The sequence below is a fragment of the Anolis sagrei genome, chromosome 5 (genome assembly GCF_037176765.1).
Source record: "Anolis sagrei isolate rAnoSag1 chromosome 5, rAnoSag1.mat, whole genome shotgun sequence".
Lineage (NCBI taxonomy): Eukaryota > Metazoa > Chordata > Lepidosauria > Squamata > Dactyloidae > Anolis > Anolis sagrei.
In genome coordinates this window covers 43,822,295-43,840,453 of record NC_090025.1, presented here as the reverse complement: position 1 = coordinate 43,840,453, position 18,159 = coordinate 43,822,295, and the positions used below count along the sequence as shown (strand labels likewise).

General features: G+C 42.2%; 1 protein-coding gene across 1 annotated transcript; it reads left to right on the top strand.

Moving 5' to 3' along the window:
* The first annotated feature begins 339 nt into the window (after positions 1 to 339).
* On the top strand, positions 340 to 10,760 carry PCDH18 (protocadherin 18). The gene is made up of 4 exons (XM_060778935.2): positions 340 to 3,227; positions 4,856 to 4,941; positions 5,057 to 5,220; positions 9,845 to 10,760. Exons 1-4 carry the CDS (start codon positions 744 to 746, stop codon positions 10,510 to 10,512), a joined length of 3,402 nt encoding a protein of 1,133 aa, XP_060634918.2. The 5' UTR covers positions 340 to 743; the 3' UTR covers positions 10,513 to 10,760.
* The last annotated feature ends 7,399 nt before the right edge of the window (positions 10,761 to 18,159 follow it).

Genomic DNA, 18,159 nt, shown 5'->3' with positions numbered 1-18,159 from the left:
AGTAGGCGAACTTCCTCCCAAGGTTTTGGTTTGGTTGGCGCATTTCTGAGCGTGCAGTCATTACAATCACAGACAGGCGCCCACCCTGGCTGGCTGAACTCGTGCTGAAAGAGAAGTTGATTTAAAGTAGCCCTTCACTAAATTGTGTGTGTGGAGAGAGGGAACGAAGGAAAAAAGGGGGCGGGGCCCGGGGGAGAAAGGGCTCCCTCTTCCTCCTCCTCCTTCCTCCGTCTCTCTCTCTCTCTCTCTCTTTCTCTCCCCCCCCCTCTCCTCCTCTCTCTCTTTGGGGGCGTGTGTGACTTCACCGTCCTTTTGATTTGGAAGCGCGCTGATTGGCTGGAAGCGCGAGAAGCCCGTGCAGCCGGGCGAAAGCTTTTGTCTGAGTTGGAGCGAAGTTCCTTCTGATTCTTAGACGGGCGGCAGCGAGGCCGGGCGTTCAGTCGGCGGCGAGGAAAAGAAGGGAAGGCGAGGGGAGAGGCGAGCTTGCCACTCGGAAAGGGAAGAGGCGCTCGCTCCGTCTCTCCGGCTGATACAGGGAAGGAAGAAGGAGAGGAGGCGGAGGCGGCGACTCTTGTGTTCCGAGGAGGAGCCGAAGCAGCAGCATCACCACCCAAAGGATGCCGAGCTGAACGTATGCGCGCAACTTTCCCCGAGTTCGATCCGAGGCGCGGCTGGGTCTTGGCTGGCCTGGAGGAGAAGGGCGCCCTCGGGGGAACTTGCGCGGGGCAGGGAGGCGGGGCAGGATGCCCTCTTGGCGGCCCTGGGCGCTGGCGGCGGGCTGCCTGCTGGCCTGCTGCTGCTGCGGGTGGCCCCTCGGCGCGGCGGGCAAGACGCTGAAGTACCGCATCTACGAGGAGCAGCGGGTGGGCTCGGTCATCGCCCGGCTCTCGGAGGACGTCGCCGACGTGCTCTACCGCTTGCCCAACCCGTCGGCGGTCCGCTTCCGAGCCATGCAGCGGGGCAGCGCGCCTTTGCTGGCCGTGCGCGAGGACAACGGCGAGATCTCCGTGGGCGCCAAGGTGGACCGCGAGCAGCTCTGCCAGAAGAACCTCAACTGCTCCATCGAGTTCGACGTCATCACCCTCCCCACCGAGCACCTCCAGCTCTTCCACGTGGAGGTCGAGGTGCTGGACATCAACGACAACGCGCCCCAGTTTTCCCGCGCGTTGATCCCGCTAGAGATCTCCGAAAGCGCCGCGGTGGGGACTCGCATCCCTCTGGACAGCGCCTTCGACCCCGACGTGGGCGACAACTCCCTCGATACCTATTCCCTCTCTGCTAACGACTTCTTCACCCTCGAGGTCCGAACCAGGACCGACGGGGCCAAGTACGCCGAGCTGATCGTCGCCAAGGAGCTGGACCGGGAGCTGAGATCCAGCTACGAGCTCCAGCTCACGGCTTCCGACAACGGCGTCCCGCAGCGCAGCGGGTCCTCCCTCCTCAAGATCAGCATCTCCGACTCCAACGACAACAGCCCCGTCTTCCAGCAGCAGACCTATGTCATCCAGCTCCCGGAAAACTCCCGCGTGGGGACTTTACTCATTGACCTCAACGCCACCGACCCGGATGAGGGCAACAATGGCAAAGTGGTCTACTCCTTCAGCAGCCACGTGTCACCCAAGATCCTAGACACTTTCAAGATGGACCCTGAAACTGGGCAGCTCACCCTCCTGAAACCCGTGGACTATGAGGCCACCAAATCCTATGAGATTGACGCCCAGGCCCAGGATTTGGGTCCCAATTCCATCCCTGCGCACTGCAAGATCATCATTAAAGTGGTGGACGTGAATGACAACAAGCCTGAAATCAATTTGAACCTGATGTCTCCAGGGAAAGAGGAGATTGCTTATATCTCCGAAAAGGCCTCTGCAGAGACTTTTGTTGCTCTAGTTCGGGTGCAAGACAAGGATTCCGGCCCTAACGGAGAGGTGGTGTGCAAACTTCACGGCCATGGCCACTTTAAGCTCCAAAAGACTTATGAGAATAATTATTTCATCTTAACAAACACCACTCTGGATCGGGAGAAGAGGTCCGAGTACAGCCTGACGGTCGTCGCAGAAGATAAGGGGACGCCGAGCCTCTCCGCAGTGAAACACTTTACGGTCCAGGTTGTTGACGAAAACGACAACCCGCCCCAGTTCCAGACCAACCGATACGAAATTGTGATTTTGGAAAACAACTCTCCAGGGGCATACATCACCTCTGTGACAGCAACAGACCCAGATCTGGGGGACAATGGGCAAGTGACCTACACCATCTTGGAGAGCTTTATTTTGGGCAGCTCCATAACGACCTATGTGACAATTGATCCCTCCAATGGAGCCATCTATGCACTAAGGACCTTTGACCATGAAGAAGTCAACCAGATTGCCTTTGTGGTTCAAGCTAGAGATGGAGGGACTCAACAGCTTGCCAGCAATACAACAGTTGTGTTGACTATCATTGATGAAAATGACAACGCCCCTGTGATTGTGAGTCCAGTACTGCACAACAATACAGCCGAACTCTCAATCCCCAAAGATGCTGAAAATAACTACCGTGTCACTAGGATAAGAGCCATAGATCGAGACTCAGGTATGAACTCCGAGCTGAGCTGTTCTTTAGCAAGCAGTAGTGAAGCTAGCTTCTTCATAATGGACCCACAAACATGTGACATCTATCTCAATGGTAGCATTGAATCTGCCAAGTCAACAGAATGGGAACTTTCAGTGGTGGTTCAGGACAAAGGAAGTCCTCAGCTCAGTACCAAAGCACTTCTGAAATGCAGTGTTGTTAAAAATGTCTACTTGCCTTCAACTACAGAAGCCACCTATAGCCAACCTTCCTTAGACTTTTCCTGGATTGTAATTATATCCTTAGGAGTAATATGTGCAATTTTGCTAGTTATCATGGTTGTTTTTGCTACAAGGTGCAATCGGGAGAAAAAGGACACCAGGTCATACAACTGCCGTGTTGCGGAGTCCACGTATCAGCATCATCCCAAAAGGCCATCCAGACAGATCCATAAGGGGGACATCACACTAGTGCCTACGGTAAATGGTACTTTGCCAATCAGGTCTCATCACAAAGCTTCACCTTCATCATCTCCAACACTAGAAAGAGGGCAGATGAGCAGCTGCCAAAGCCATCACAGCCACCAGTCTCTAAATAGCCTGGTGACCATCTCATCAAATCACGTGCCAGAGAATTTCTCTCTTGAGCTCACTCATGCTACACCTGCTGTTGAGGTAAGGCCACATAGAGCAATGCATGGGCCAGAACCCATCTCCATATGCATGAACATCCCATGGCCATTCCGCACATTAATTGATTTGGAACACACTATCATCTTTACTAATTATAATTGTACTTTGTGTTGTCTGTCTCTCTGTGTATAAATATACATGCCTACCTAGTTAAAAACTACAGTTGTCTAGAGCTTACCTGTGCCTATACATATCTTGTACATTAAGCAAAATAAGATGTGCATTTGGTTTGCAGTCTTCATTATGCAGTTATGTATTGTTGAAGGCTTTCATGACTGGAATCACTGGATTATTGTGAGTCTTCTGGGCTCTATTGCCATGATCCAGAAGCATTATTTTCTGACATTTTCCCTGTATCTATAGCAAGCATCCTCAGAGGTTGTGAGGTCTGTTGGAAACTAGAAAAATGGGGTTTATATATCTGTGGAATGTCCAGGATGGGAGAAAGAACTCTTGACTGCTTGGGACGAGTGTGCATGATGCAATTGGCCATCTTGGTTAGCATTGAATCGACTAGCAGTTTCAAAGCCTGGCTTCTTACTGCTTGGGGGAATCCTTTGTTGGAATTCCACCAGGCATCCTCTGAGGATGCCTGCCATAGATATATGCAAAACATCCAGAAAGAATGCTTCTGGACATGGTCATACAGCCTGTAAAACTCACAACAACATAATGAAGTTATTTTGGTATAGGAAATGTGAAATATCCCATATAAGCTTCTCTCTTTTTCTTTCTCTCTGTGATTGAATCATGAAAGTCACACATGACTTCTTCATTACCATTATGGATACTCTTCAGTATCAATCAGACCCTGAAAGTGGCTGGCAATATTACAAAATTATTATTGTTGTTAAATCAAATATCCTTATTTCATTCTTGGAACCTTTCCCACAAATGCCTCCAGCATGCACGAGTAAGATAGGCTTTTTTGGGTCTGCATTTTGACACATTTCATAACATATTTACATACCCAAATGGCACAAAACAATGAGAGGGAGTTCATTACCAACACTGGTGTAATTTTAACTACAGCTGCTCTAACAGCTTGCAACAACTGTGCATGCAAATTCGTTAATGAATGTGTTTTAAGGCCTGAGTCATAGCTCAGAACTCTTCAGTGTGGACTGATTTTGTAGTTACACATACTTTAGTAGTTCTAATTCCTATCCAAATACTTTAGCTTGTCTGAGGATCAGACTAAAGACCTTTACTTATTATGGAGCCCAATAGTAAAACTACTTCATCACACTAGGGAATGAATCCACTTTAAATACGGTTTCTGGCTCCTGGGTTTGTAGTTTAGTGAGGCAGTTAAAGGCTCCTCCTTAAACTACAAACCCCAGAATTCTGTAGGAGGCAGCAACCAGATTTAAAGTGGATTCATTCTCTAGTGTGATGAGGTCTAAGAGACAGGGCAGAGCTATATTGGTGATATACTAGTAAATGTTTTCTATCATCTTGTACTTTTCCTATGTTATGCTTGTTACAACACACACACACACACACACACAGAGGGAGGTTATGGGGGAGCAGCTACAGTTAAAACAAGACATGACTAATTCATATTTTTCCCCTAGAATCTTATCTTCATGTGTATTTTTTTTCCACAGGTTTCTCAACTTCTTTCAATGCTTCATCAAGGCCAGTATCAGCCAAGGCCAAGTTTTCGAGGAAACAAATATTCTAGAAGCTACAGGTGAGGGTTTTAGTCAGATCAATGTTGAAAGGAGTTTTACCTAAGGAAAGCAGCAGTCTACACATGAGCCAATAAGGCCTAATCTAACCCAGATGTCACTTCTGTTTTATCACAGGTATGCCCTTCAAGATATGGATAAGTTCAGCTTGAAAGACAGCGGCCGGGGTGACAGTGAAGCAGGAGACAGTGATTATGATTTGGGGAGAGATTCTCCAATTGACAGACTTCTTGGAGAAGGATTCAGTGACCTTTTCCTCACAGATGGGAGAATTCCTGCAGGTAAGAATGTAATGAAAGTTGAATAGTTTATTTGCAGTGGTCTCTGACAATCACAGTGAGGCAAGTTCTCACTGGGAAGAACATGTGCAGCTTTCTTTTCTCCTTCTCCTCTTTTCGACTAAACATCTATACTCTTCCAGTATCCTCACTCCTCAAAAGCGGTGCACAATTGCAAACTTACTCCAAGTGCTTCAAACTTGTTCAAAGTTTAAATGCCACATATACCATTCCTTGTAACACTTGACACTTCTATGAGTTGGCTTTTAAAATTCTTAGTCTTCAAAACAGCTGGAGCAAATTTTACAAACAGAGTTAATGGCAACTTGATATATGCAGTTATGTGAAATCCATAGATGTTACGCTAATCTCATTTTAGATGTTTTGTATTGGGAGATGGCAAAAGAGGGCAACTCTGCTTGTGAGCTAGTTTTTTGTTTATTTAATTTATATTATTTATTTTATTTACTACATTTATATACCATTTTCTCCTCCTAAGGGAACTCAAAGCGATTTCCAACATTATAAAGGCAAAATTCAATGCCTTTATACATGTGAAAACCAAAAGATAATAGGAAGACAATAACGTCCCCACCAGTCACAATTGTGAGGAAGGTGGGATTGATATCAGGGCCTCCCCAGATCTTAATCTTCGAGGTGGATCATAGAAGGAGATATGTTCAGATAGGTAAACTAGCCCAAAAGCATTTAGGGCTTTATAGGCTAAAGCCAGCACTTTGAATTGTGCTTGGTAGCAGACTGGCAGCCAGTGGAGGTTGTGTAACAAGGGAGTTGTATGCTCCCTGAACGCTGCTCAAGTTAGAAATCTTGCTGCCGCCCGTTGGACCACTTGAAGCTTCTGAACAACCTTCAAAGGAAACCCCACATAGTGTGTTGCAGTAGTCTATCCTTGATGTAACAAGAGCACGGACCACGGTGGCCAAGTCAGATTTCCCAATGTACGGGCACAACTGTAGCTTTCTTTTAGCAACTGTGCCGTTTTTTAAACATGTATCACCTTTCTCTTAGCATGGGAGCTATTATTTTCCCTACCAAAACAGATGTGGTTTCCACTCTAGACAGCAAAGCAAAACATGCTATGAAAACAAACATTTTAAATTAGATTTTCCCAATTTCATACTAAATGTTGGTGGTGAGTTTTTGGAATGTTTTAAAAAGCTATCTGTGTGAGGTGGCTGCATAAATAATTTCCATGACTGCTTTTGACCTGTGAGGCCTGAGTTGCTCATCCCAGAAACATGGCATATTTTCCAAAGCTGGGAGGGGAGCCACTTGTGGCACTCCAGGTGTTGTTAGACTTCAACTCCCATCGTCCATAGTCACTGCAGAGTCACAAATTCCTCATCCACATATAAATGGAAGGTCTGCATTTATAAGGTGATAAATTCATATTTAAGCCAAGTATGTATCAAGCTATTGCAGTTAGTAAAATGAGGACAACCATACTTACATTAGTCCTGTTTATTTGTTACAGCATTTGAATAGTAATATTTTAAAACTCTAAACCTTACCTTGGCAATGCTTCTGTCCTTTTGGTCCAGTTGTACTTCCACATCCAGGTTTTCCACTGTGTTGCAACCAGATGGACTATTTATCTTATATTAGAATTTTATTCATTCTTGCTAAGAAGTAAACCTCATAGTGTAGGGAAAAGATTAAGGAAGCATACCTGTAACAGGTAACTCTGAAGCCCCATTTACACTGACATATAATGTAGTTTCACTGCATTGAACCACATTATATGAGTCTACACTGCCGTATGGGCCCCTGGTGTTGCCATATGGGCCCCCTTGGTGGTTAAAGGTTGATGGTTCGAATCCAAGGAGTGGGGTGAGGTCCCACTGTTAGCCCCAGCTTCTGCGAACTTAGCAGTTTGAAAAAATGCAAATGTGAGGACATCAGTAGGTACCATTTCTGCAGGAAGGTAATGGTGCTCCATGCAGTCATGCTGGCCACATGACCTTGGAGGTGTCTATGGACAATGCCGGCTCTTCAGCTTAGAAATGAGCAGCACCCCCCAGAGTCAGACATGACAAGACTTAATGCCAGGGGAATCCTTTACCTTTACATGCTATATAATGCACTTCAATGAAGTTAAACTGCATTACGAAACTGCATTATATGGCAGTGTTAATGGGGCCCTGGTTAGAGGTCCAATGGTTCGAGTCCTATGGAGAAGAGCCATAGTTCAGCAGTAGACCAATTGGGCTAGATAAATAAGGAGACAGACCTGGTGTGAGACAAATTCTGATCTCAAGGAGAATAGTTGTGCAACTTTCACAACTTTCAATGGGTTTTACTAATTATTAATTATGAAAGGACATTTCTTTCTGAAGTATTTCCAATTAAAACACTGTAAAATAACAAGAGTAGCATTAAGGAATCTGACTTGTGTGTCTTTTCCAGTTCCTCGGAGTTAAATGTATTCTTCCAGTGGAGAGGGCTAACTTAAATCTACTATAAGAACATACAATACAAGGTGGCCAGATTATACTATGTTTTTAATTTTTCAAATGCCAATTTCTCTTTTTCTTTGCAATTTTTCAATCAGCTACAATGGCTGTTGATGTGATTTCCCTCCATATTTTAAGAACAATGTTGGCATTTTCCCAAACAGATGTTCCATACATGCTCATACAGCTATACAATGAACAAGAAAATAGTAGTGAGACTAACGATAGGAAGGATGCCAAAATCCTCATTTTTTGTTCTTGACCACTCAAATATAGATTGATCAAATCAATGCAGGCAAAAGGGATTTTCAAAAAGCAGATAGTTTTTGTCATCTTGTGCTACAGTTTTTCTTAGCTGCAAAATATCAATCCTAGATATTTTGCAGGTCATTTTAGCTAACATTTTAAAACACCCCAGTTCACTATACACAAAGGCTTTTTGAAGGTCACCAATAAGTCATTAGTAATTTGACCTTCACTGTCTCAGCTTCTTCCAAAAACAATATACGAAAGTGGAAACTGTTATAAGAATTTTCAAATGTCAAAAGAATGAAATTGGATGTGTAAAATCTGACAGCACACATGGAGGTCTGAATTAGCCTGAGGGTGCATGGATCATACAAAGTTAGCCATCTTTGTAAAGCTAACTAAAATGTGAAATGCAAACATCTTGCTAATGACATAGTGCCTTTTTTATAACATAAATAGCTTGGGTATATCTCTTCATCACTCTGCATAACCAGTTGACTAAACTGGTAAAGAATTTTGCTTTGGAAACATTAATCTTTAACATTTCATAGGTATTTCTCATGAAATGTTTGTTTCCTTTGCAAATTTACACCCTGTTCCCAGTGTATCTCTCAGAGCAGTTTCCCTTCAGATAAAATGCCTTCAAAACAAATTACAGTTTTGGAATTTTGTAACAACTTATAGTGTGAAAATAAAACAAACATTTCAGACAGCAAATATCTAATTAAATGTTCAGCTGCCAAAGAAAACAAATAAAGGTATTCAGAAAAATAACTCTTTTTATCTGTTCTTAAAGACTTGAGAAAAGTTCAGCAAGTCAACTGAGCAGTGATACTCAAAGACAAATTGCTCTAGTTGAAGAAGTTCAAGATTTTATATCTGTTCCTTATATTGCGGGCAGGGAGGGCTGTGCATAAAATACTTCCTCAGAAGATACCATCATAATTATCTAAATGGGTGTATCCATTTCTTAAGGGTGAAGAAACAACCATTCTCAACTGTGATGGAGGAGGTTTTACCCGCATTTGCCAACTTTATTTTTTGGGCAGGAAATGTTATGTTCCAACCACGCCCAGCACAGTTGAAAATAAGTATTGATCAGACTATTTTGAGCAGCCATGGGCAAAGTGCAATCCTAGCTGACTGTAATTCCCATCAATCCTAGTAATCACAGCCAGTATTCAAAATTGGTGGGAGTATTATTCTAATGACATGTGAAGAGAAACACTATATCATACATTTGAAGATTTTAGAATCCTCCTCATAGTCCAGTGCCCTACCTTTGGTCTTTCAAGTATTTTGAGCTTCAGCTCCCACAATTCCTAACAGCTGGTAAGCTGGCAGGGACTTCTGGGAGTTGAAGTCTAAAACACCTGGATGACCAAAAGGTTGAGAACCACTGCGAGTTAAGATACTGGCTCCCTAAGTTGTGAATACATTTGGAGCCACTAGGGCAGTGGCTCTCAACCTGTGGGTCCCCAGGTTTTTTGGCGTACAACTCCCAGAAATCCCAGCCAGTTTACCAGTTGTTAGGATTTCTGGGAATTGAAGGCCAAAACATCTGGGGACCCACAGATTTAAAACTACTACACTAGAGGTTACATCACCAACAAGGTTTTTGCTGCCATGCCAAAATGTTGTGGCAACTGATTTAATCACAGCACAACTCCCTGCAACACAGATATGTTCCTGATGTGGGCAATATGTTGGATGATTTTTTGATGGTTATCACCATTTTCACAATGTTTTGCTGGGACCTGCAGCAGAAAGCAGACTCTGATGGGATCCAGAGAGTCAACTGTGTGAAGTTGCTCACCTCTGATTTATAGGATTTCAGACTGATAACAACACATTGAATTGTGTCCAAACATTATATTGACTTATTGTGTTTATTTTGCTTACAGCAATGAGATTATGCACAGAAGAATGCAGAGTCCTAGGGCATTCTGACCAATGCTGGATGCCACCTCTACCTTCTCCATCTTCTGATTATAGAAGTAATATGTTTATTCCTGGAGAAGAATTTCAGCCACAGCAAACCCAACCACAGCAGCAGCAGGCACTGGAAGAGGACTCTCAAGCTGTTGAATCATCTGAAAAAAAGAAGAGCTTTTCAACTTTTGGTAAAGATAGTCAGAATGAGGAAGAATCTGGTGACGTGTGTACCTCATCTCTACTTTCTGAAATGAATAATGTTTTCCAGCGTCTGTTGCCTCCTTCATTAGATGCCTACACTGAATGCAACGAAATGGATCCCACCAGCTCACTTGAGCGTAGGAAAGGACCCTTGCCTGCCAAGACTGTCAGCTATCCACAAGGGGTGGCTGCATGGGCAGCCAGTACACACTTCCAAAACCCTGTGAACAGCGCTGGGCTTCCTTTGGGGACTCATTCAGGTGCCCAGCCATCTTCAAAATGGCTTCCTGCCATGGAGGAAATCCCAGAGAACTATGAAGAAGATGACTTTGACAATGTCCTTAACCACCTCAGTGATGGTAAACATGAACTAATGGATGCTAGTGAGCTGGTGGCAGAAATCAACAAGCTACTACAAGATGTCCGGCAAAACTAAAGTGTTTGGTTTCACAGTGTATTTTTTTCCATATTTATGGAAAACTGCGGGATGGGAACCCAGAATGAAAAGAACTGGCATTGCCAATTAGTTACATTTATCATAAATGTGTCTGTGTATGTTGAATATTAAAATACTGTATTTTCATATGTACACAATGCAAGTGTGATTACCTTTAACTGTATTTTAAAAATACATTTGTACCTTATATTTATGTGTAATTTAACAAATAAATTTTTATTTTTGTACTCCCATGGCAAGCATGTTTTCCTACATATGAGCACCTGACACCATTTGTGTCTGACATTCAATATTCTTATCACAAAGTGTATAAAACGTTTTTTAAAAACAACCCCAAAATGAAGGGATACTAATTTCTATGGGTTTCCCCACCCTACTCACAATAATATATGTTATGATTCAGAATCAGATCAAATGAAACCTTATCCAAATGTTAGTTTCAATAACTGATCTAACATCTTGTTATACTGTTTCATTCTTATAATAAAGAATTGTCAACTCCCTTAAAGCCTAGAATTCCTTTTTGTTTGTAGGCTCGGAAAATGCATTCTCTCCAAAATAAAAGGAAATAAATATGAGCAATATTAACCATATTACTAATGAGGGCAAAATACCTTACCTAGATGAAATGTCAAATACTTCCCATTGAAGCTCAAGTCTATCCCTGCCAATGGAAAGTATGGTGATCATTTTAGGCAGCAGACAATTTGGGAGGGTGGTTTGGCAAGGCAAACTGATTATTCTTTCTGATCTCTCCAGTTCTCTTCGCTGTTGGAGGGCAGAAGTGTTTTACATCATTTTCCCTTGATGGTCAAGTAGCCTGCTACATAAGGTGTAAAAAATATTACTATATTATTCCAATACAAGTGCTTTTTTCATGTCAGGAGTGACTTGGGAAAGTTCAAGTCGCTTCTGGTGTGTGAGAATTGGCCGTCTACAAGGACATTGCCCAGGGTATGCCCAGATGTTTTGATGTTTTACCATCCTTGTGGGAGGCTTCTCTCATGTCCCGCATGGGGAGCTGGAGCTGACAGGGAGCTCATCTGTGCTCTCACTGGATTCGAACCTTCGGCCTGTGAGTCTTCAGTCCTGCCTGCACAAGGGGGCTCCAATACAAGTGCTGAAATATATTTCAACTACCAGGCCACCCATCTCCTGTGCTTTAGAAGGGAACTGCATCTTGTCCTTCATCTCTGACAGCAAATAGAGCTTTGCAAAAGTAATTTGCAACTTCCAAGTGCAATTTGAATGGTTCTTCATATAGTGCTTACAATGGATAAATTCATTAATTCGCTACATCGACTCTACATCGAATGCTTTGTAAATAATATAAATGCTTAGAAGAGCCCTATTTTCACACTAATCTTATGACACCTGGTTTATTTTTTATTTTAAAAAAACACCTACTGCATGCACAATTGCATATGTTCGGATATTTTAATGCATGCTGTACCTCATAAATTATGCAAATACATGTCCATTGACTAGAAATGAGGCTGACCTAAGATAAAACAGTAGTCAAGAATTAAAAAAATAGTGCTGGCTATTCTTTCCAGCAGCTACACACCATTAATTACTATAAATGTATCAACATTAATGATCTCCCCTGGGGTGAAGAAGAGTTACTGTCTCAATTATATACTCTTCTAGAGTGCTATCGGATATATATAGTATATATATATTCTCAGTACAAAGGAACCTTTGGTAAAAATGAGCAGTGATTGGATTGAATAGACTTAAATGTAGAATAATCAACTGGTTAGAAAAATATCAGCATGGCTAATAGGTTGTGGTGTGTCGAGAATGGATTATTATGTCCATATCAAGAAGTATAAATCTATAAAAGATGTATAAATCTCTATACAGTCTAGGTCAGTGTTTCTCAACCTGGAGGTCAGGACCCACCTGGAGGGTGGGTGTCAGAGGGGTCCTGAAAGACCATCAGAAAACATTGTATTTTCTGTTGGTTTCTGTGTGTGAAATTTGGCCCAATTCTAACATTGGTGGGGTTCAGAATGCTCTTTGATTGGAGGTGAACTATAAATTCCAACAACTACAACTCCCAAATGTCAAGGTCTATTTTCTCCAAACTCCACCAGTGTTCACATTTGGGCATACTGAGTATTTGTGCCAAGTTTGGTCCAGATCCATCATTGTGTCAGTCAACAGTGTTCTCTGGATGTAGGTGAACTACAACACTAAAATTCAAGGTCAGTGACCACCAAACCTTTCCAGTATTTTTTTGTTGGTCATGGGAGTTCTGTGTGCCAAATTTGGATCAATTCCATCGTCGGTGGAGTTCAGAATGCTCTTTGATTGTAGGTGAACTATAAATTCCAGCAACTACAACTCCAAATGACAAAATCAACCCCCTTCCCAACCCCACCAGTATTCAAATTTGGGCATATTGGGTATTTGGGCATAATTTGGTCCAGTGAATGAGAATATACCCTGCATATCATATATTTACATTATGATTCATAACAGTAGCAAAATTACAGTTATGAAATGGCAATGGAAATAATTTTATGGTTGGAGGTCATCACAACATGAGGAACTGTATTAAGGGTCGCAGCATTAGGAAGGTTGAAAACCATTTTTTCCCCTGTGTTTGTGGGTATAGTTCATTTGCAAGGAGGCAACGGCATTGTAAGAACCTGCTTTGGTTACTTTGAAATCATTGGTCTTGTGATTCATTATACCCAAATTTTTAATTACAGGGCTAATGTAATTAGCATAGTGGCTAATGGGATCTACTGTTTCTTTGACCAAAAATAGCTTTTGAATGGGTGTTGCTATTACCTTTTACATGAGCAGGTAGGTAGAGAGACACTAATTGACAGTTGTCCTTCATGCACCCAGGCCAGCACTGGAACATATATTTTACAATAGGTTCATAGTATACAATCATATCTCTGCTTTTTGAAACATCCTGTTATGTGCCTTCAAACCAATTCCAATTTATGATGACCATATCCTAGGGTTTTAAAAATCAGATTAAAAATAATTAATCAAAGGAACATTGGAACATTGAAGTTTTTAGGTCTTTATGGAAGGAATAAACAACCAAGGCCTGGGCTGGGACTGCATTATATAAAGAGATGAAACCAAAACTCCCACACTTTTTTCTTATCATCCTGACCTGGATTACATGATTACCTGCAAGTACCTGAAATGCACAGGGACACCTACATGCTATGGAATTAACATAACATCTGTTCTTGTCCCTTATGGTGGGGATAGACAGGAAATAGAACTGATATATAGCCAGGTAATTTGTACTAGATTGACAGGAACAGATTGACAAGAATTTTTGACTGACAGTTATTTCGTAGAAATAACTAGAAAAGAAGGCTATTGCTTTTATCTTACAGATTTTATTGATTGATGTTTTATTATGGTTTTCCCTTTTATGTATTTATGTATGTGTGATGGATTTTATATGCTGGTATGCTGTAAGCCACCTTCAGTTCACATTGTGGAGAAAGGCGGGGTAGAAATACTCCCAATAAATAAATAAATAAATAAATAAAATTTGAGATCTTGGAAAAGCTATTTTAGTGAATTAAAATTTCTGAATAATCTAGTCCACATGCTTCAAAAGTGGGGTTTTCACTGTCTACACTTACCACCCCACCCCAATGTTTTGAATCCTTGATTTCAAAGGAAGCACCTTTTGTGCCAAGCTGTGGTTGAAAGTTCTAGTAAAAACAGTCTTCTGAAGCCAGCCCATCTACCAATATATCACATACGATGACAGTCTGTCCACTTATGGACTGATTTAGTGCAGGGCTAAAAATAAGCACTATCACAAACAACTATGGGTGCATTGGACCACTTCACCTTTGTGCTCCTGTCACCACATTGCTGTGACCCTCCCACTCTTCTTGTTTTATCTGAATATACCCCAGAGGTCTGCTTAGTCTTTTGCAGAAGTGTTTAAAGACATGTAATGTGTTGTGTGTGTCATCTCTTAACTGATTCCATCTGAAGGATGGCACCATTGACTCTTTGGTTATGTTCTCACTGGAAACTGAATTAAGTACAATATATGCTGAAGTACATATTTCCTAACACAACGAAGTGCCCAAGGGAGGGAGAAAAGACATATCTGCAAAAGAAATTATTTCACAACCTACAGACTTGCAGTAGCATGGTGTACTTGTTTTTCAGCCTTCAATCTCAAATATGGTGTTGAGTTGTAAAGGGGAGTTTGTGTTGCCAGACTTTGAAATTCTTATCCTTGTGCAATACAGCCTAAGCTTAATACCAGACTCAGTGAAATGAATGATGTGCTTCTCAGCGGAACCAGGTAAGCATTCATCCTCTGCAAAGAAACGATAGAGCGAAAAAATATCTGGACCAAAAGGTGTTTTTTCCTCCTCTCGTTTGGGACTTTAAAGCCATTTCCTAAACTAATATCAGTGTTGAGATAAGCACATGAATGCTACTGAGTTGTAGGAGGGAAAGGATATCCAAAGTCCTTTTCGGGAGCTAAATAGGATTTAGAGTTAGCCATCCACCGAAAGGGAAAGTGCAAAACATTTTTTAAGCAAATTATATATGTGACTAGAAGTTTGATATGAGATTCAGGAGCTGCAGTTGGGATGTGACTGAGCAAATACCATTTGAATGAATTTCAATACATACAGGAAGCTTTTAAATAGCATCTGGGAGGTAAGTGAAGAGTTGCTAAGCAAAAGAGGAAATGGCAGCATTTTTCATGCACATGCTGCTTTGAAGTGTATTTAGTGGCATGGAAATGAAGTAAGCACAGCAAGAGTGCAATGGCAATTCCCTGCAATTTAAGGGTAGGAAGAAAGAAACCATCTGGCAGTTGGGCTGGTGGCTTCCATATCTATTTGGAGGTAAATCCATTTCAGGTTTTTGTATAAACTTCAAAGAAACCATCCAAGGCACTGAAGTTATTTGAAGGATAGGGTTCAACACCTTGGATAGCTTTTACAAATAAATCTGGAGATGCTGCACCATCTCACTGACATGGCAGCTACATGCTGCCAGGATTATCTGTTCATTCAGGCAGGAAAAGAAGGGTGAAAGCAATATCAGCATGTTTACACAGAGCACAGACATAACCTAGTCTGATGAGTGAAAATAATAATAATTTAAAAAATAAATACATTCAGGCCATTACTTAAAAGTCTGGATTTGAATTTCTGTGTACTTAGTGGTGAAGCTGGCTTGCCCTATTAACTCTTATGCTGTAGAGAGGTACAATATAGCCCTCTCAGGTCCAGGAATAGGTGTACTAGCTGAGTTTGGCTGGGAAAGAAATGTCTTCATTTCCGTTTGAACAATGAATCGAAATACACCTGTTACATATCCACAACTTAAAGAACTTGAGAGTTTAAAAATTGTACTGTTGAAGAAAAAAATGCATATTTTCCCATCTCTTCCTTTTCTTAAAGTGGTTGTACAGCAGAGAAACAGGAGCAGCTGATATCAAACATTCCACAAAAAGGAAGAATCCAATGAACAAACAGCCACAAGTAATCCCATATATAGATTCAAAATAGTAAATGAGGTGTTAAATGTCGGACATGGTCACATGGGTATCATGGTAGCTGGAGGTTGCCTTAGGGCGCTTCCAGACATACATTAAACTCGCTTTGGAGAGGGTTTAAGTCTGCACAATGTGGGAGGAAAATGGACTTTCCTGTGGCTTGTCCCCATTGCAGCATGGTAACTATTGCACTGCAATGGGGTCACCTCAAACCTGCCTATAAAAGCCTTTAAAATATAGGTAAACTTACTGGGCCACCATTAGACCTCTCTGTAGGCTCCTGAAATGTACCAATGACACACCAGGAAGCGTGGGGGAGTGATTTGCCCCCCCCCCCACCGCTTCCTGGTGCATGATTGGTACATTCCATTAGGCAGAGAGGCCTAATGGTGGCTAGTCATGTTTTCTTTAATTTTTAAGGCTTTGTTGGGGAGGGGAGGTGTCATTGGGAAGGGGGTGGGGACCATCTTGCTTCTTTGAGCTCTAGGAGCCCAAAAGGTGTGCAATGGGTGTGTAGAGAAACTCTGAGTAGTCTCAAGACTACCCATGAGTCTGTCCACACAGGGCCCATAGCCCATTAGAACTGGGTCTTTCAGAAAGGCCTGGATCTAATGGGCTATCTAATTTGGTACAAAGCAGGATTTCCCTCCTTGGTCTCAAATTAATTCACTTTACCGGAGGCTTCGTTTGGATGCCTCCGCTAAAAGCGCTGGAGGTCCCGCATTTTGGCTCCTGTCTGGATGAGCCCATAGCTGGTCCCTCATGGATACAAGGACACCTACAATATAATGGGGCTTTAGTATCCGCCAAGCATTGGTTCCAGGACCTTCCATGGTTACCAAAATCCATGGGTGCTCAACTCCTATTATATACAATGGTGTAGTAAAATGGCAAAGTCAAGAGAGCTTTTTGGAAGCTTTGGTGAGAGAGGGGAAATTTTCAAGCCATATTTGTTGAAACTGTAAATAAAAAATCAATGACTATGGAGAAATAACTATTCATTTTAACAGAAAACTATCATATTAAATGAAAGGCTACCCTTTCTTCCTGTCATGTCAGCTTCCTATGTATGGAGACCTTCTAGGTATATGGAGAGTTATTTATTCCTGTCAGTACTGAAGAGATAGCAAGACCTTTGCAGTATCAAGGCATCTGGGGCTCGAACAGTAAATGTAAAAGAAAAAAGGGGGTATCTCAACAGATGAGGGAGTGGCTATCACATCTATCATATACAAATGATCCATAAACACTGGAAAAATGTCTACGGTAGTCAACACAATAGCTCCTGAATGTCCCCTCTCACAGAGCAGAGCCAAATAAGCCCCTTGGTTTTCCAAGGAGTTGGTGGTGATAAAGCGAGTGAGAAAGAGTTTAGTGTGACATTGGTGGAAAATTTGTAGCTAATCTGACTGAGTATGGGCTAGAGCATATTTGAAAGGCTTCTCCATGGAAGTGGAGGCAGCAGAGAAATCATTCCTTGCTGACACCATTGCATTTGAAAGAACCATCCAGCTGAGCTGTTTCAAGTGGTCAGAGGGCTACTACATACTGGTCCTCAAGGACAAATCCCTGACTATTCAGCAGCCCACTGTGAAGAATTCGCTAGGCACTTTGCAGATAAAGTTACTCAGATCCATTCCGACTTAGATACTGCTATTGATACAGTTCCAGTGGATGTAACTTTTCCTCCTGCTTGTTCAGTGTTGATGAATATCTTTCAATTTGTGCAGCCTGAGGAAGTGGGCAGGATCCTTAGAGAGGTGAGAACTACCACATGTATTCTAGATCCTTGCCCTTCCTGGCTCATTAAACAGGCCAGAGGGGGACTGGCAGAGTGGGTGAAGGAGGTGGTCAATGCCTCCTTAGAACAAGGCAAAGTTCCAGCTTGCCTAAAGGAGGCAGTTGTGAGTTGTATGTTTTAAAAAGCCATTCCTGAATTCCTCTATAATAGACAAATATCAGCCAGTATCCAACCTCTTCTTTCTGAGAAAGGTCTTGGAGTATGTGGTAGCTTCCCAACTCCAAGGATTTCTGGATGAAACAAATGATCTAGATCCATTTCAATCTGGTTTCAGGCCTGGCTATGGCACAGAGACAGCTTT

Bases quoted from the DNA above. Each gene is read 5' to 3' on its own strand.
- PCDH18 (XM_060778935.2), top strand. From the start codon at position 744: ATGCCCTCTTGGCGGCCCTGGGCGCTGGCGGCGGGCTGCCTGCTGGCC. The intron at 3,228-4,855 runs GTAAGGCCACAT...TTTTTTCCACAG, and splicing joins ATGCTACACCTGCTGTTGAG to GTTTCTCAACTTCTTTCAAT. The intron at 4,942-5,056 runs GTGAGGGTTTTA...GTTTTATCACAG, and splicing joins AAATATTCTAGAAGCTACAG to GTATGCCCTTCAAGATATGG.